Below are 17,398 nucleotides of genomic sequence, written 5' to 3'. Positions count from 1 at the left end.
CCTTCCCCTTAAATGCATCTATTCTATTCACATCAACTGTTTCCTATGGTAGCAAGTTCCACATTTTCACCACTGTCTGGGTAAAGAAGTTTCTTCTGAATTCCCTATTTGATTTCTTGGTGACTATCTTATATTAATGGTCTCTAGTTTGCTCTTCCCCAAAAGTGAAAGCACTGTCTTGGTGTCTACTCTAGTGAAACCTTTCATAATCTTAAAGACCTCTATTAGGTCACCCCTCAGCCTTCTCTTTTCAAGGGAAGAGAGACCTAGTATGTTCATCCTTTCCAGATAGGTATAACCTTATATTTCTGGTATCTTTAGCAGCTCAATTAACTGGTCAATGCTACATTGTTGCTCACAAACAGGGTAACATACCTTCTCATACTCACTAGGAGTCCCAAAATGCACTGTCCGTGTGACATCTGTAGTTCCATCCCTAGTAGAAGCACAAACAGCAGCTTACACTTTTAAGAATTATCAATCTAAGTGTCATTAAACAAAGAACCAAATGTTGCACTTGTATTTACAATTGAAGGAGCTGCATTAAAATTGCAAGATCCCACAATATTAAATAATGCGCAAGACAATACTGATCTCCAAATTCTTTTAAAAATTGAAAGAACAAGCCGGCACTTATATAATGCCTTTCACAATCACAGGATAACCCAAAGTGCTTCACAGCCAATGTGGTACATCTGAAGTGCAGCATTGTTGTAATGCAGGAACCGCAGTGACCAATTTGCACACAGCAAGGTCCCACAAGTAGCAATGAGATTAATGACCAGATAATCTGTTTTAATAATTTTGGTTGAAAGATCAATGTTGACCAGGACACAGGAGAGAAGTTCCCTGGCTCTTCTTTAAAATAGTGGCATGGGATTATTCACATCCATCTTAAGAGGGCAGATGGACAGTTTAACATCTCCTCCAAAAGAAGACACCTCTGACAGTGCAGCACTCCCTCAGTACTAGATTCTGTCTCTGTAGTGGAGCTTAAACTTTTTCACTCAGAGGCAAGAGTACTACCAAACTTCCAGACTGCACACACAGATTGCCATCATACCACTGGCGTGAAACACCTTCTGTTATTACCCCACTTCATGAAAACCACATTCTGGGCCCTGTCATTACTTCTTTTGCAGGAAGCAACAACAGGAAAACCCCAAACAATAGCAAGCATGCTAAATATATAAAACGGCTCCCCAGCATGCCAGATAACAGAAGTGAGGGATCAGCAACAGCAAGAAAGAGCTTCTAAGGAGAGGTTTAGCCTCTTTCAAAGAGTGAAGAAGATTGCATTTAATGTTGATAATTCTCTTATGTTGAACTGTTGCATGCCAACAGTTGTTACCCAAGTAATGAGGCTACATCTTGACACTATCCGTGTGCAATTCTCTTTCTTTTCTATTCAAACTGGTTAAGTTGTTTTCACTGAATGCAACTGTTATATGGAGCTCCATAATCAATAAACAATGAGGAGAGTTGGCCTAAATGTGAATTGCTCATTTGTTTGTTCCCTCATCCCAATGACGGATTGTAGATCCACATTTTCATAGGCCTACAATGCCAACAAGCTATTGTTATGACCGAGCCGAGAGTAATGCACTGTCAATTCAGTCCCATTACACCACAGGGGTCACAGCATATTATTAAAGTTTCCCACCTACTGGAAATTAGCCAAATTAAACACTTTATTAACCCCCAGAATAAAACACACCAAACCAGGTATCTTTAAACAACAAATTAACTATTTATTAATAAAGTGCCATGAAAGCCACACCTGCCAAAATGAGACATTACTTTTGTCATATGGAACATTAATTTTAAACTGTTACTGGACTAAAAAAAAAATTTGTTTAAAGAGACCACAGCAGTGTCTGAGGACATGGCTGCACATATTTGCATTCTAAAAGACAGTTGAATAAGACAGACAATGGAACTGCTCACTGATTCAAATCAACAAAGATTGGTCTGGGCAACAGTGATGATCCACATCTTGTCTGTGTAAGAGACAGCACGACCCCTCACCCATTCCCCCCACTGCCCCCAACCCCCCACCGCCCCCCACCCCGAAAGCTTTGAAATCCACAAACTGCAGTAGTTGTTTGAATTGTGCTCACAGAACAGTTGAAGAGACTGCAATTTGAAAACAACAGAGAAGAAAAAGCTTCACCCCGTCTCCCTCCCTCTCTCACGAAGTTCCAGAGACCCACGGAAGCCACTCAAAATTCAAGAGAAGACTCCTGCAGCTAAACGAGTTTGAAAGTGCGCACTGGGCCCCAACGAGAACTGCAAGACAACTGCAATCAAAGACTTTACATCAAATCCAAAAGCCAGTAACTGAACACCAGCTATTACTTTAAACCATTCCCCTTCTTTCTCCTCCTCTGTCTCGATTCACATGTGTATTTATCGTGTATGCACGCTAGCGTGGTCATGTCGTGTATTTCTAGTAGTTTAAACCAAATTAGAGTTTTAAGGTTAACAAACTTACACCTTTCTTGTTTACATCGATGAAAACCTGTCTGGTTGATTTCTTTGCCATTACAATTAGAGAGCATTGAACAAGGATTCAGTGAGGTGAAGCTAAAATACGGTATTTTGCCTGGCCAAACCAGGCAAACGCTGCGAGGGGAGCCCTGCCTCACCTAACAGAAATTTGGGGGCTCGTCCAGGATTGGACCCACAGATAAATGAGAAATTGGAAATGGGTCCCAATTGGAAATTGGAAGTCAAATTGATCCCAATCAAAAAGAGAAAAGATTTCCATACAGGTTTTCTTGTGGTTGTGTGCGTTAGAATACTAACATGTCTAACTGTGTGAAGTAACTTGGGATAAGTTAAAGGCACTATCTATGGAAGAGTTGAGAAATTGAGTTGAGGTAATGTTGCTAGAGGAATTTAAAAACTCTCTCCCACTCTCTATAAAGACTCATGTTGAAGAACAAAAAGTCCATAGAGCAAGACAAGATACAGTTCTGGCTGATGAGTTTGCTCTAATATACAAGTTGGTTCCCCAGGGAAAAAAACTTTCCTGGTCACCCTCACAAATCCGAAAAGGACAAAGGGTGGGAAAGTGATAGAAGCCCAAGCAGTCCTGGGAGAGAGAGAAAAGTAGGAGACACAGGGGGCCCTCCTCCAGCCAAAAAGGTGCTGTAAGTAGGACTGAGACCCGGAGACCTGTGTGCTTCCATTGTAATAAAGCAGGTCATCTAAGAGCTGACTGCTAGAAACTACGAGGTAAACCTGTAAGGTTAATCAAGGCACACCCACTCAGTGATGGAGAAAGGACCCTGATGGAAAGCACAGCAGAATAAGCTGTGGCTTTGACTGCAGCAATAGTAAGACCCAGGAAGCATACTGCTGCGAGTGCAGGAAAATTTAATAGGATTCCTGAAGGTTATCAGGATTTTCTGTCTGAAGGGAGAGTAATCCCATACCCCTCGAGTGGGGCAAGCAAGCCCATAGTGATCCTCAGGGGCACTGGAGCCACTAGATCCCTTTTACTGGGAAATGGCCTGACCTTTCCCCCAGAGAGTGCAGTAAATACCAGAATGGTGGTGAATGGTATGGGAGGGCAGCGTACGTCTGTACCTTTACATTGGGTGCACTTGGAGTGCGACCTAGTTTCGGGACTGGTGACCATAGGGATTGTCCCCAATTTGCCTGTGGACGGGGTTGACCTGCTTCGAGGTAATGATCTGGCGGGGGCAAAGGTGGTAGCTTCCCCAGTAGTGAAAGAGAGACCGCAGGAGATCAGAGAGACAGGGCAGTGGTAGGAGATGGCCTCCTGCAGTTTCCCTGCATGTGTAGTGACCCCTGCCTCACCTGGTTGTAACAAAAGTAAATCTTAAACAATACGGACATAAAGTGGCTGAAAAGACTTTCTAACTTCTTAATCCTCCTAACCCTCAGGCACACATATATATATATTCAAAAACCAATGGTTAACTCATAATCTCATAATGAAGAGCTGGAACCTGTCATAGCCGCTAAGCGCATTGCACTTTTGAACTACAAGAAAGCCCCCAGCGATTTAACATCCGCAGCACTTAAAGCAGCCAGAAGTACTGCACAAAGAACAGCTAGGCGTTGCGCAAACGACTACTGGCAACACCTATGCAGTCATATTCAGCTGGCCTCAGACACCGGAAACATCAGAGGAATGTATGATGGCATGAAGAGAGCTCTTGGGCCAACCATCAAGAAGATCACCCCCCTCAAATCTAAATCGGGGGACATAATCACTGACCAACGCAAACAGATGGACCGCTGGGTTGAGCACTACCTAGAACTGTACTCCAGGGAGAATGCTGTCACTGAGACTGCCCTCAATGCAGCCCAGCCTCTACCAGTCATGGATGAGCTGGACATACAGCCAACCAAATCGGAACTCAGTGATGCCAATGATTCCCTAGCCAGCGGAAAAGCCCCTGGGAAGGACAGCATTACCCCTGAAATAATCAAGAGTGCCAAGCCTGCTATACTCTCAGCACTACATGAACTGCTATGCCTGTGCTGGGACGAGGGAGCAGTACCCCAGGACATGCGCGATGCCAACATCATCACCCTCTATAAAAACAAAGGTGACCGCGGTGACTGCAACAACTACCGTGGAATCTCCCTGCTCAGCATAGTGGGGAAAGTCTTTGCTCGAGTCGCTCTGAACAGGCTCCAGAAGCTGGCCGAGCGCGTCTACCCTGAGGCACAGTGTGGCTTTCGTGCAGAGAGATCGACCATTGACATGCTGTTCTCCCTTCGTCAGATACAGGAGAAATGCCGTGAACAACAGATGCCCCTCTACATTGCTTTCATTGATCTCACCAAAGCCTTTGACCTCGTCAGCAGACGTGGTCTCTTCAGACTACTAGAAAAGATCGGATGTCCACCAAAGCTACTAAGTATCATCACCTCATTCCATGACAATATGAAAGGCACAATTCAACATGGTGGCTCCTCATCAGAGCCCTTTCCTATCCTGAGTGGTGTGAAACAGGGCTGTGTTCTCGCACCCACACTTTTTGGGATTTTCTTCTCCCTGCTGCTTTCACATGCGTTCAAATCCTCTGAAGAAGGAATTTTCCTCCACACAAGATCAGGGGGCAGGTTGTTCAACCTTGCCCGTCTAAGAGCGAAGTCCAAAGTACGGAAAGTCCTCATCAGAGAACTCCTCTTTGCTGACGATGCTGCTTTAACATCTCACACTGAAGAATGCCTGCAGAGTCTCATCGACAGGTTTGCGTCTGCCTGCAATGAATTTGGCCTAACCATCAGCCTCAAGAAAACGAACATCATGGGGCAGGATGTCAGAAATGCTCCATCCATCAATATTGGCGACCACGCTCTGGAAGTGGTTCAAGAGTTCACCTACCTAGGCTCAACTATCACCAGTAACCTGTCTCTAGATGCAGAAATCAACAAGCGCATGGGTAAGGCTTCCACTGCTATGTCCAGACTGGCCAAGAGAGTGTGGGAAAATGGCGCACTGACACGGAACACAAAAGTCCGAGTGTATCAGGCCTGTGTCCTCAGTACCTTGCTCTACGGCAGCGAGGCCTGGACAACGTATGCCAGCCAAGAGCGACGTCTCAATTCATTCCATCTTCGCTGCCTTCGGAGAATACTTGGCATCAGGTGGCAGGACTATATCTCCAACACAGAAGTCCTTGAAGCGGCCAACATCCCCAGCTTATACACACTACTGAGTCAGCGGCGCTTGAGATGGCTTGGCCATGTGAGCCGCATGGAAGATGGCAGGATCCCCAAAGACACATTGTACAGTGAGCTCGCCACTGGTATCAGACCCACCGGCCGTCCATGTCTCCGTTATAAAGACGTCTGCAAACGCGACATGAAATCGTGTGACATTGATCACAAGTCGTGGGAGTCAGTTGCCAGCATTCGCCAGAGCTGGCGGGCAGCCATAAAGACAGGGCTAAATTGTGGCGAGTCGAAGAGACTTAGTAGTTGGCAGGAAAAAAGACAGAGGCGCAAGGGGAGAGCCAACTGTGCAACAGCCCCAACAAACAAATTTCTCTGCAGCACCTGTGGAAGAGCCTGTCACTCCAGAATTGGCCTTTATAGCCACTCCAGGCGCTGCTTCACAAACCACTGACCACCTCCAGGCGCGTATCCATTGTCTCTCGAGATAAGGAGGCCCAAAAGAAAAGAAAGAAAGAAAGAATGGTTAACTGGTTCTAAAATGATGTTTTAAATTAGAGATGGTTCTTGGGCATAATAAAAAAAAAAAACTGGGTTGCAAGTCTTGGTGGGTTACATTCCTGGTTCGGTGAGGTGTCCCAGAGTTGAATAGTCAGATGCCACTTGAAGTCTCCAGGCGAGTTTGATGAACAGTCTGTAATGGATAAACGTTTACGGCACTTCAGCTGCAGTAGGCGCAGTTCTTTCAACAAGGAGTATAACAGGTCTATTTAGATTTTGAATTTGCAGTCTACCAGTAGAAACTTTACTGGATTTCCAGATCTCCCAGAAACATAACAGGCAACAGAAAGTCACTCCTGAGCCACAGACTTCTTAGAGACTGGAAGTAAAATAATGCAAAGATTCATTTCCAGGGATTGTTCCCTCCTTAGGCGAAACACAGCCTGTAGACCAATGTAGATTTTCTGCTGAGAGAGCGCAATCCTTCCTTCCTTCAAGGAGAGCATGCTTCGCTGGTCTGCCAGATCAAACTGGTTCTAACCAGTCTTTACACACAGTCAAACTGATATAATATGGCATGCGACCACATTTCTTTTGCTGTTGCTTAGGAACAGGCTTGTAGCTCGCACACACAGTTCCCAGAGAATATTAAAACTTCTCTCAGTCTTAAAGGCACACACACACCCCTTAGTTTTTCAATAGAGAAAAAAAACACTTCCATGACACTATAGACTATAGTCAACCAAAGGAGGCCCACGAAAGGCAGCATGAGACAATGTAATTCTTGACCTCATTGTAAATATGGACATCTGCCCTTCCAGATTTCTTTATTTTCCAGCTCCAATTGTTGACTGTCAATTGGAAGCATTCTCACTTCTGCATTGAAATCTATGGGTTCAAATCTTATTCAAGGACTTCAGCACATAACCAAAGATATTACTTCCATGCAATAATAAGGGAATAATCCATGATCATAAGCATCATCTTTGAGATGAGACTTCAAATCAAGAAATCATCTGCCTGTGCAGGCAAATGTTAAAATCCCATAACACGTTTTAAAGAAAAGCAGGAAATTCTCAACATTGCTCACTCAACCAAAACTGATCAACTGGTCAGTCATCTCATTGATATTTGTGGGGTCTTGCTGTGCATAAACTTAGCTACATAACAATGCGCTTCAGAAGTTATCTGTATGAAGCACTTGGAGATGTTTTACAACGACATAATCAGCTGCTATAGAAATGAAAGCCTTACTCTCTTTTCCCCTACAAAATAACTCAACTTGTATATAGATCACACCCCAAATATTTCTGCTTTAAAAGAGTGCAGCCTTTATGCAATTTAGTTTAATACAATGTCTTACCTGTACTGGGCACCAGAATCCAAAAGGTAGATTTCACTCATTGATAAAGTTCTGTTTGTACTTGGGGTGGACCTAAAAATGACAAAACAAGTTTGAAATTTAAATAATCAAGTAATGTTACAATTCTTACAGAATTTCCCTGTAATAGGAACAGGAGTCGGTCATTCAGCCCTCAAGCCTATTCTGCCATTTGATTAGATCATGGTTGTTCTGAATCATAATTCCATTTACCCACCTTCATTCCATATGCCTTAATAACCTCATCTAAGTCTAATTACTGCCAATTATTTGCTTGTAAATGTAATAATGATGTATTAGGAAGTGCAATATATAGTTGAGCTGGTAAAAGTAGCATATTGTGTGATACTGAGCCATACAGTTCCAGAAAGCCCCAAGTCTGATCTTAATTCTGTGCTGAATTTACTGATCTGACTGCTATAATTGGCATTAACACCTCTGAGCTACAGGGGCAAAAAAAGAGTCGCAGCTCCCAATTTTGACGGCTATGCATGTGTAGACATTGGGCGAACATGGAATAGGATCAGATGTGATGCACTACATTATTAAATAGTCCACTGACATTCATGCATGAACAACGGTTCCATGAGGCACTGGCAGAATGCCAACACAGGTGAACTGTACCCTTGGAAGAACTAGTCTTCAGGAAGGCATGGAACAAAAGGGAAAAAGGTCTTTCTCTAAAGTCCAATACAATCTCATTCAATACTGCTCAGAGTAACAACCAAACACAACCGAGTTGCCAACTTTTAGATGAGACATTGAATTCTCCCAGCTGTTCAGGTGGGCATAAATGATCCAACTGCACTATTGAGAAGAAAAGGGAATTCTCCTGGCTAACATTCCACTCCTAAACACTTAACACCAAAAAAAAAATTAACTGGTCATTCGTCTAATTTGTTGTTGGTGGTAATTTGCTATGTGAAATTTGGCTGCTGTGTTTGCCTAAATAACACCAAACACTAACCAAGACTGACAAACTAACCCAAAACCTTTCCAATTCATAGCATAGTACTCCATTGTAGGAACCAGATGAACTTGAAGAAAGGTCATGAAACAGAGCACAACTTATTCTTGGGCATCAACTGAAGCCTCCATTGAATATGATCCAGTTACCCTATGCATCACATCTGCAAAAAGTGTCTGTCAATATGAGTCTACAGAGCACCTTTTAACTTCCAGTTTAAATCACTGAAGGAGTGAAGTAATACCAGAACTACAGCAGCATTTTCATTTCTAAAGCAAAGCAGTTCCTGTATCGATAACTTATATCACCATATGTATGGTGTGCGGAAGCAAAAACACACTTGCTCACTTTCTGATTGATTGTTCAGGATTTCCATGGCAACAGCCACAGGGATAAAACAGCAAGCCAAGCAGAAAATATGCTAATGCACATACCCACATCTATCATTGCCCTTTCAATATTATTTTATTTCATTATTTTTGTTACCCATATTTGTTGCAGTGTCTTTTTTTTTTAAATGAATTGTTTTAATCATTATTCATACATACTCTGAGGACCCTGTTAAGTGTCTGCGTTTAGAGAGAATGAATCCGTTGACAGAACCTTCTACTTTTCAACATTTTTATGGTTCAGTATTAATGTCACCCATACAACATCACATCTATTCAATTCATGCATTTGTTACCTGTAGTGAATTATTGCACTGTTTGGACCTGCGCTGGAGATAGTAGAAAAACTCAAGTCTACAAATTTCTCTTGTTGCCTGCAAAATATTAATAAAGGGTTTTTTTATTTATTTATATTTTGAAATGCATTCTTTAACTGAAGAACTCAATACCAAATACATTGGAAAATGCTCTCAAATTTAATATCAATCTGGTAGTTTGTTCAACTATCCAATTTCACAATGCCAAAATCTTCTACAAGCCCTTAAAGTTGCTTTAGTCATTAAGAAAATATGTGATTAAAAACAGGAATGCAGGCAATTCTACTTAATCCAACAATTGAGCACAAAAAGCCCATTTTGCTTTGTTACTTCTATTGCTTATTTCAAATTAATAATTACAGTATTGGTGCAAAAGAAAAGCTATGAGTAGACCGTAGATGGAAAGCGTGATCTAACTTGTAATGCATGATACATTTCATTCCCCTCCCACCCCATGCTAATCTTTCTGGGTCACGTACTTACCTTGACAGGAAGCAGACAGATGGCCTCCACCCATGTAGCTTTATAATTCAGTACAGGATGAGCTCAGGATTGACAAATACAATTCTCCCTTCAGTATTTCCTTCTTTGCTGCATTTAACCCCCGACTTAGCTAATATCCTCAACTCCCAGTGTGGTGAGGGTTTCTTTGTATGTCACAAGAAGAAGAACAAGATTATGATTTTGGCATCTCACTGCTAACTATTACTCTATATTCATGCTGATGAGCAGGATATCGAGTACTGATGACCTAAGAGATGGTTCAGCTGCAGATACTCGCCAGATAGGCGGACAAATAGAAAACAGTCACAAGGGCACAGTGCTAGTGGTTAGCTGGGCATCCATGAAATTATATCTCAGTGTGAGTCAGTGCTTTGAGAGGAGCAGAAACTGGGGGAAGAGAAGAGCTTAGAGCAGGATAATAATAGGTGGATGGCACCTCAGCCAACATCACTAAAACAGATCAGGTGATTATCACATTCTATATGGGACCTAACTGTGTGTAGAATTGCTGCCGAATTTCCTACATTACAACAGTGGCTACGCTTCAAAAGAACTTCATTGGCTGTAGAGTGTTTTAGGACATCCAAGGTTGCAAAAGGTGCTGTGTAAATAAAAGTTCTTTCTTTCTCAATAACAAAGGGTCCAATCTTCTGTTCTTCATGGGCCACCACAGATCCTCACTTGCAGAGTTTAGTCCCATTAGTTTGCATATATCTCAAGTTGCTGGTATAATCACATCTTGGTGTTCTGATTTAATGTGGGAAAGCATTGAGAACAACCTTTTCCAAACCTCCAGGCTCCCAAAATGCAAACACGACAAATTAACAAATATGTGCTCGGAGCATATAGATGTTGGTTGCCTGAATTTGCAGAGATGAAGAGCCACATTATTTAGAGGCTTTTGAAATATACACTGGCTAATTAACCAGGGCCACTGATTTATGATGACCAATTAAGTCAAATTAAATTACCAGAGATTGCAAGATTATTTACTGGCGCCTTGAGAATCACATTCTGCTGTTAATTTTTGGTGACAGAAATTTTGTTTCTTATTATTTCAAAATAAATCAAAACTTTTGTTTTTATTTCAACATTTTATGGTTAAAAACATTTGAGGGGGGGGGGTTTCATTGGAGTTTGAAAATTTTAGCTATGAGGAAAGATTGGATTGGCTGGGGTCGTCATCTTTGGAACAGAGGCGGCTAAAGGGAGATTTAATTAAGGTGTATAAAATTATGAGGGGTCTAGACAGAGTGGATAGGAAGGACCTATTCCCTTAGCATAGATGTCAATAACCAGAGACATAGAATAAAAGATATTGGCAGAAGGATTAGAAAGGAGTTGAGGAGAATTTTTTTCACCCAGAGGATGGTGGGGGTGTGGAACTCACTGCTCGAAAGAGTGGTAGAGGCAGAAACCCTCATTGCATTTAAATAGTAGTTGGATATGCACTTGAAGTGCCTACAGGGCTACGAACCAACAGCTATAAAGTTGGGTTAGGCTGGATAGCTCTTTTTTGGGCAGCACAGATATAATGGGGTGAATGGACTCCCTCATTGCTGTCAATTTTTATAATTCTAAATCTCAAGATCACAGTCCATGATTCCAGCCAAATGCAGTGACCTTAAAATTAGCAATGGCGAGAATCAGCTCACAGGCTATGAAATCTTAACCTTAAGAAAATTATTCACTAATATTCCTAAATAGTGAAACAGGAACAGATGGCATTTGGGCTTCTGTAAAATAATTTACATAGAGAAACTTGCATCACAGAGGTTGTAGCATTAAGCCTTACTTGCGGAATTCAGCTGCTTTGTCTGAGGCATCTAGTTCAGTTATGTTGCCTTTTGGAACCTGCAACATTGCAATTTGAGTAGGTACGTCAGAAACAATGGAAGGGTTAATAAAAATGTAATTGCAAAAAAATTAATCTCAGTCTAATTGATGTTAGTTATTTAGTGATTACAGTACATCGATATAAATTACATTCATAGTGTATGCTGTACACAGTTTAGTATATATGGCGTCTTGTGACAGCAGAGGAGCTCTGCTGAGTGACTAAGATTGCGGAAGACCCTGGCAATTTATTCCAGAAATAATACTGGTTCTGATATGAACAATGAGGAACTTTCTTACCTCCTTCTCAAGCCAGGCAAACAGTTCACAGAGAGCCACAGCATCTTTGATCTATCATTTAGAAGCAAAATGAAATGAACAGTTCATTCCCAATAATTTCTTCTGTGCTAGCTTGCTTTTTGATATTTTTCTTTAAATTACTGTTTATTTCACTAGATGAGGTTGAGCAACCCGGTGGACCTCAGTCTGTGTGAAATCCAACATGTCATCTCCCGTGGCCACAACCTGATCCCGAAGCAGGTAACAACTAAATAAATTCTCATGTAAGAATAATGTCTTAACATGTTTTGCAGTGCAGAGGGAAAAAGATGAAAGTGGATGGAGAGCTGAAATCACTGCTAAAAGAAGGTTTTAAAAAAGCATCTAAAAGCTTCATGACTGATTAAAATTGATCTTGGACAAATCAGTAATGAGAAAGGAAAGACCTTCCATTTTTACACAGTGCATTACTAAGTGCAGATTACGTACAAAGCATTTAAACAACATCTCCAATTGCTCAAGCTAGCTAAAAGGTTATAGAGACAACAGCAAATGTAATTACACCAAATTTAAACTTAATACTCACATGAGCTCGTCTCATCCCTTCAATTTCTGTTGCATTCTTCAGAGCTTTTGCAATGCAGATGGGGGTGTAAACAGTCTGCAGTCTGAGCATCTATCAAGAGCAAAACAAAAAACTTATTTTTGCTCACAGCCATAATTTTAACTAACATGGAGTGACACTGTGAATCAGTGACCAAAAAGCATTTAGAAACAATGGGGTCATTTTAATTTTTTCCAATGAGTAAAAGGGCGTTATTGGATCAACCACCCGTTGTATACCTCTCTCCATTTTCCTTTCAAATGGAAATGAAACTTGGGAGAGATGTAAAATGTGCAACCAATCTGATATTGCCCATTATCTTGCCAAAAGTTCAAATTATACCCCCACCCCCAATAATGAGTGTTAACTTGACTCCTGTCATAATGATACAAATGGGAGCAAAAGCAAGGAATACAATAATTGAAACAAAAACAAGAAATGCTGGAGTCACTCAGCAGATCTGGCAGCATCTGTGGAAAGAGAAGCAGAGTTAACGTTTCGGGTCAGTGACCCTTCTTCGGAACTGACCCGAAACGTTAACTCTGCTTCTCTTTCCACAGATGCTGCCAGACCTGCTGAGTGACTCCAGCATTTCTTGTTTTTGTTTCAGATTTCCAGCATCCGCAGTATTTTGCTTTTATTTTAGAATACAATAATTGTATTGATGAGTTCATCTCAAGTACTTAAAAGAGAATCAGATTTAAACTTGGTAACATGACAAGTTCCTGGCTTTGGCCATGCTTTGATGGGAGGGAAAATTACAACAGTGAGAGAAATCCTGACAGGAGAGGAGGAAGCCATGAAGATTGTGGGGAGGTGGGGGGGCAACATAATGCGAATGAAACTAGAAAGAGAAACAATCAGAAATTCATACACATGGGAGGATATTCTGCAATTCTTAAGTTCGGGGTCAGCTCAGTGTGACTTCAATAAGAGATTTAAGAACAGACAGCAAAAGCTGGAAAATGGAACTAAAGCAGAAAAAAAAACTGGAAAGGCACAGCAGGTTGGACATAATCTCCTTCAATTACTGACCAACCCGTTGAGCATTCCTGTCATTTTCCTCTTTTTGAAAGCTGATCAGCTCTGGACAAGTGATGTCATGGCTGAATCAAGGACTATCAAAGGTAAAATAGCCTCTGGGCTGCCTGACAATCATTAGATTAGAGATACAGCACTGAAACAGGCCCTTCGGCCCACCGAGTCTGTGCCGAACATCAACCACCCATTTATACTAATCCTACACTAATCCCATATTCCTACCAAACATCCCCACCTGTCCCTATATTTCCCTACCACCTACCTATACTAGTGACAATTTATAATGGCCAATTTACCTATCAACCTGCAAGTCTTTTGGCTTGTGGGAGGAAACCGGAGCACCCGGAGAAAACCCACGCAGACACAGGGAGAACTTGCAAACTCCACACAGGCAGTACCCGGAATCGAACCCGGGTCCCTGGAGCTGTGAGGCTGCGGTGCTAACCACTGCGCCACTGTGCCAATCCATTGTAATTGTCAACATTTAGCAATAACGGCAGCGTGATGCCAAATTGGCCCTGCATTGACGTGAGTGACCCTGAGCAGGCCACCAAACTCTAGAGTTTGCCAACTTGTTGTCTGTTAGTACACAGCTGACTTTAAACATCTAAATTTACATCCACTTTATGTAAACCCAAAACAGTTTTGTAGTTAACACTCTTCAAAAAAAAACACGATTATAGCCTTCAATTGAAATGAATGCAATTGAATTACACTGAACACAACTGCTATCAAGACACAGAACAAAAAATATTACAAAGTCGGGGGTGGGGAGGGGGGAGAAAAAGTAAAAAGAAAATGTAGATGCTGGAGACTTGAAATACAAACAGAAAAGGTTGAAAAGGTCTTGGTCAATTTGTATCTAAAAATGGAAAAGCCAACCATATGGGGGTGAGCCTTCAAGGATTTCTGATGATGGGTTAGCTTTTAGAGGTTGATCAACAGTTTGTGCTTGCAGCATCTGAAAAGTTCCCATTTAGCAAAATACTTTTCTCTGAAGTGAGAGTATATTGTTACGATCCCATTAGGGACAGTTAGGTTTTAAAAAGAGAAAGTCGAATTCCCAGTTTACACCACGAGATTTCAAGTTTTAAACAACAAACTTTACTGTACAAGAGTTAAGCAAAGCAAAACACTACTAATTTAACACAAGAAGTTGGAAAGACATACTTGAAATTTACAATTTTAACAGCACGCTCCCATTTGACTTTTACTTCCACCCAAGAGTGCCCCTATATGTTTTGGATCTTGGCAGTTTGTTCACTTTTCCTGGGATCAATCCAAAGTGTACCACAGCTCTTAGGAATTTACTTGTATTTCCTTACTTTCTCAGCTACCTTCTGAGGCATCAGATCTCCCGGATCTGGACTTCCCAGCTTGAGCACGAGCCTTACGCAGAACAGAAACACCCCTGGTTCCCGATGGTCTTTTTGCTCCTTATTCCAACTGACTTCCAAACTGACTTGTCTGAAGCCAACAGCTTGCCAAAAGTCAAATGACTGACTGTCTCAGCAAGCACCCAAAAAAACTGACCCAGGTCTTAAATGAATATTTCTCATCCGTATTTACCGTGGAGGTGGTCATGGAAGCTAGTGAGTTCTATGGAGGGAACACCAATATCCTGGAGCATATCAACATTACAACGGAGGTGGTGTTGGAGGTATTGTAGCACATTAAGGTGGATAAATCCCCAGGGCCTGACCAGGTGCATCCTAGGATGCTATGGGAAGCAAGGGAGGAGATTGCTGGAGCCCTGGCAGAGATTTTTGTATCATCGTTAGCCACGGGTGAGGTACCGGAAGACTGGAGAATAGCTAATGTTCTGCCTTTATTTAAGAAGGGCAGCAGGGATAAGCCAGGGAACTACAGGCCGGTGAGCCTTACATCAGTGGTGGGAAAGTTATTGGAAGGGATTCTGAGAGATAGGATTTATATGCATCTGGAAAGGCATGGTCTGATTAGGGATAGTCAGCATGGCTTTGTGAGTGGGAAATCATGTCTCACGAATGAGTTTTTCGAGGAGGTGACCAAGAGGATTGACGAGGGCAGGGCGATGGACGTTGTCCACATGGACTTTAGCAAGGCCTTTGACAAGGTCCCACATGGTAGGCTGGTCCAGAAGGTTCGAACACATGGGATCCAGGATGAGCTCGTCAATTGGATACAAAATTGGCTTGGTGACAGGAGGCAGAGGGTGGTAGCGGAGTGTTGTTTTTCAGATTGGAGGCCAGTGACCAGTGGTGTGCCGCAGGGATCAGTGCTGGGCCCTCTGTTGTTTGTCATATATATTAATGACTTGGATGTGAATGTAAGGGGCATGATTAGTAAGTTTGCAGATGACACCCAAATTGGTGATATAATGGATAGTGAAGAAGGTTGTCTAAGGTTACAACAGGATATAGATCAACTGGGAAAGTGGGCAAGGTATTGGCAAATGGAATTTAATGCAGACAAGTGTGATGTGATGCATTTTGGGAAGTTAAACCAGGGCAGGACATATACAGTGAATGGCAGGGCCCTGGGGAGTGTTCTTGAGCAGAGAGACCTTGGGGTGCAAGTACATAGTTCCCTGAAAGTGACAACACAGGTAGACAGGGTGGTGAAGAAGGCGTATGGCATGCCTGCCTTCATCGGCCGAGGCACTGAGTACAAGAGTTGGGACGTCATGTTACAGTTGTACATAACGTTGGTTAGGCCGCATTTGGAGTACTGTGTGCAGTTCTGGTTGCCGCACTACAGGAAAGATGTGATTAAGTTAGAGAGGGTGCAGAAAAGATTCACAAGGATGTTGCCTGGTTTGGAGGGCTTGAGTCATAAAGAGAGATTGGATAGGCTGGGTCTGTTTTCCCTGGAGCGAAGGAGGCTGAGCGGGGACATGATAGAGGTATATAAAATTATGAGAGGCATAGATAGGGTAGATAGCCAGAGTCTGTTTCCCATGGTAGGGGTGACTAAAACTAGAGGGCGTAGATTTAAGGTGAGAGGGAGGAGGTTTAAAGGGGATCGAAGGGGTACATTTTTCACACAAAGAATAGTGGGTATCTGGAATGAGCTGCCTGAAGAGGTGGTGGAGGCAGGAACAGTGGCGACATTTAAGAGGCAGCTGGACAGGTACTTGAATGAGCAAGGCATAGAGGGATATGGAATTATTGCAGGCAGGTGGGATTAATATAGACAGGCATTATGGTCGGCATGGACGCGGTGGGCCGAAGGGCCTGTATGCTGTATGACTCTATGACTCTAAAAGTCATCTTCCTAGCAATATCTATCTCCCTGACAATGTGGTACATGTGGGATGTCCCAGATAGCAATTTAAACTAATTATTTCCAATTCCAAATCTTCTCTTTATTCTGGGAAATCAGATAAATAATTTAGACCCCCGATAGCGGCAGCTGCAGACACACAGTCTCCATCAAGAAGTTCAGAGTTTCCCATTGTTTACGTTCTTCGCACTTCTCATTATGGCCTTACTAAATAAACATGGGACACTTTTTCATTTGTGAACACCCTAGGTTTGTTTGCCAGCTTCTCAAACCAGGTATTTTCATTTGCCTTGCATTAAAAAAAATCAATTCCCAAATCAAAGGTTACCTCTAGAAAATTAATACAAACCATGAACCAGGCAATCGCAACAATACCAAATTGCACGAGGCCAAAACTGAGAGAGCACTGACATTGCAACCTTAGTGCTGGTTTGTACAAGGTAAATTCCACATTTCACCGACTCCAAACCTATAGTGTAAATTGAGAGTCACAGCCTGATCGGACTCTAGAGTGAAGAAGTGATATTTCCCAAAAGCAGCAACTGATCACCCTTCACATTCATCAACACATGGTGTGTAAATTCTTGGACTTCAGTAAAACTAAACTGATCTCAACTTAAAACTTGAGAGCAGGTAATTTCCCTTAATAGTTCT

The 17,398-nt window shown here is 42.2% G+C and overlaps 1 protein-coding gene across 1 annotated transcript in view; it reads right to left on the bottom strand.

Annotated features, from left to right (window-relative positions):
- The window catches only part of xpnpep1 (X-prolyl aminopeptidase (aminopeptidase P) 1, soluble), a 76,345-nt gene that overhangs the window by 19,309 nt on the left and 39,638 nt on the right, over window positions 1–17,398 (bottom strand). Inside the window, 6 exon segments of the mRNA XM_068053385.1 lie at window positions 376–436; window positions 7,526–7,597; window positions 9,196–9,273; window positions 11,516–11,574; window positions 11,857–11,907; window positions 12,422–12,511. Of these exon segments, the coding sequence (XP_067909486.1) occupies window positions 376–436; window positions 7,526–7,597; window positions 9,196–9,273; window positions 11,516–11,574; window positions 11,857–11,907; window positions 12,422–12,511 (411 nt within the window).

This window comes from Heterodontus francisci, chromosome 20 (assembly GCF_036365525.1).
Source record: "Heterodontus francisci isolate sHetFra1 chromosome 20, sHetFra1.hap1, whole genome shotgun sequence".
NCBI lineage: Eukaryota > Metazoa > Chordata > Chondrichthyes > Heterodontiformes > Heterodontidae > Heterodontus > Heterodontus francisci.
The sequence above is the reverse complement of the archived record's forward strand: the minus strand, read 5'-3'. Positions and strand labels throughout refer to the sequence as shown.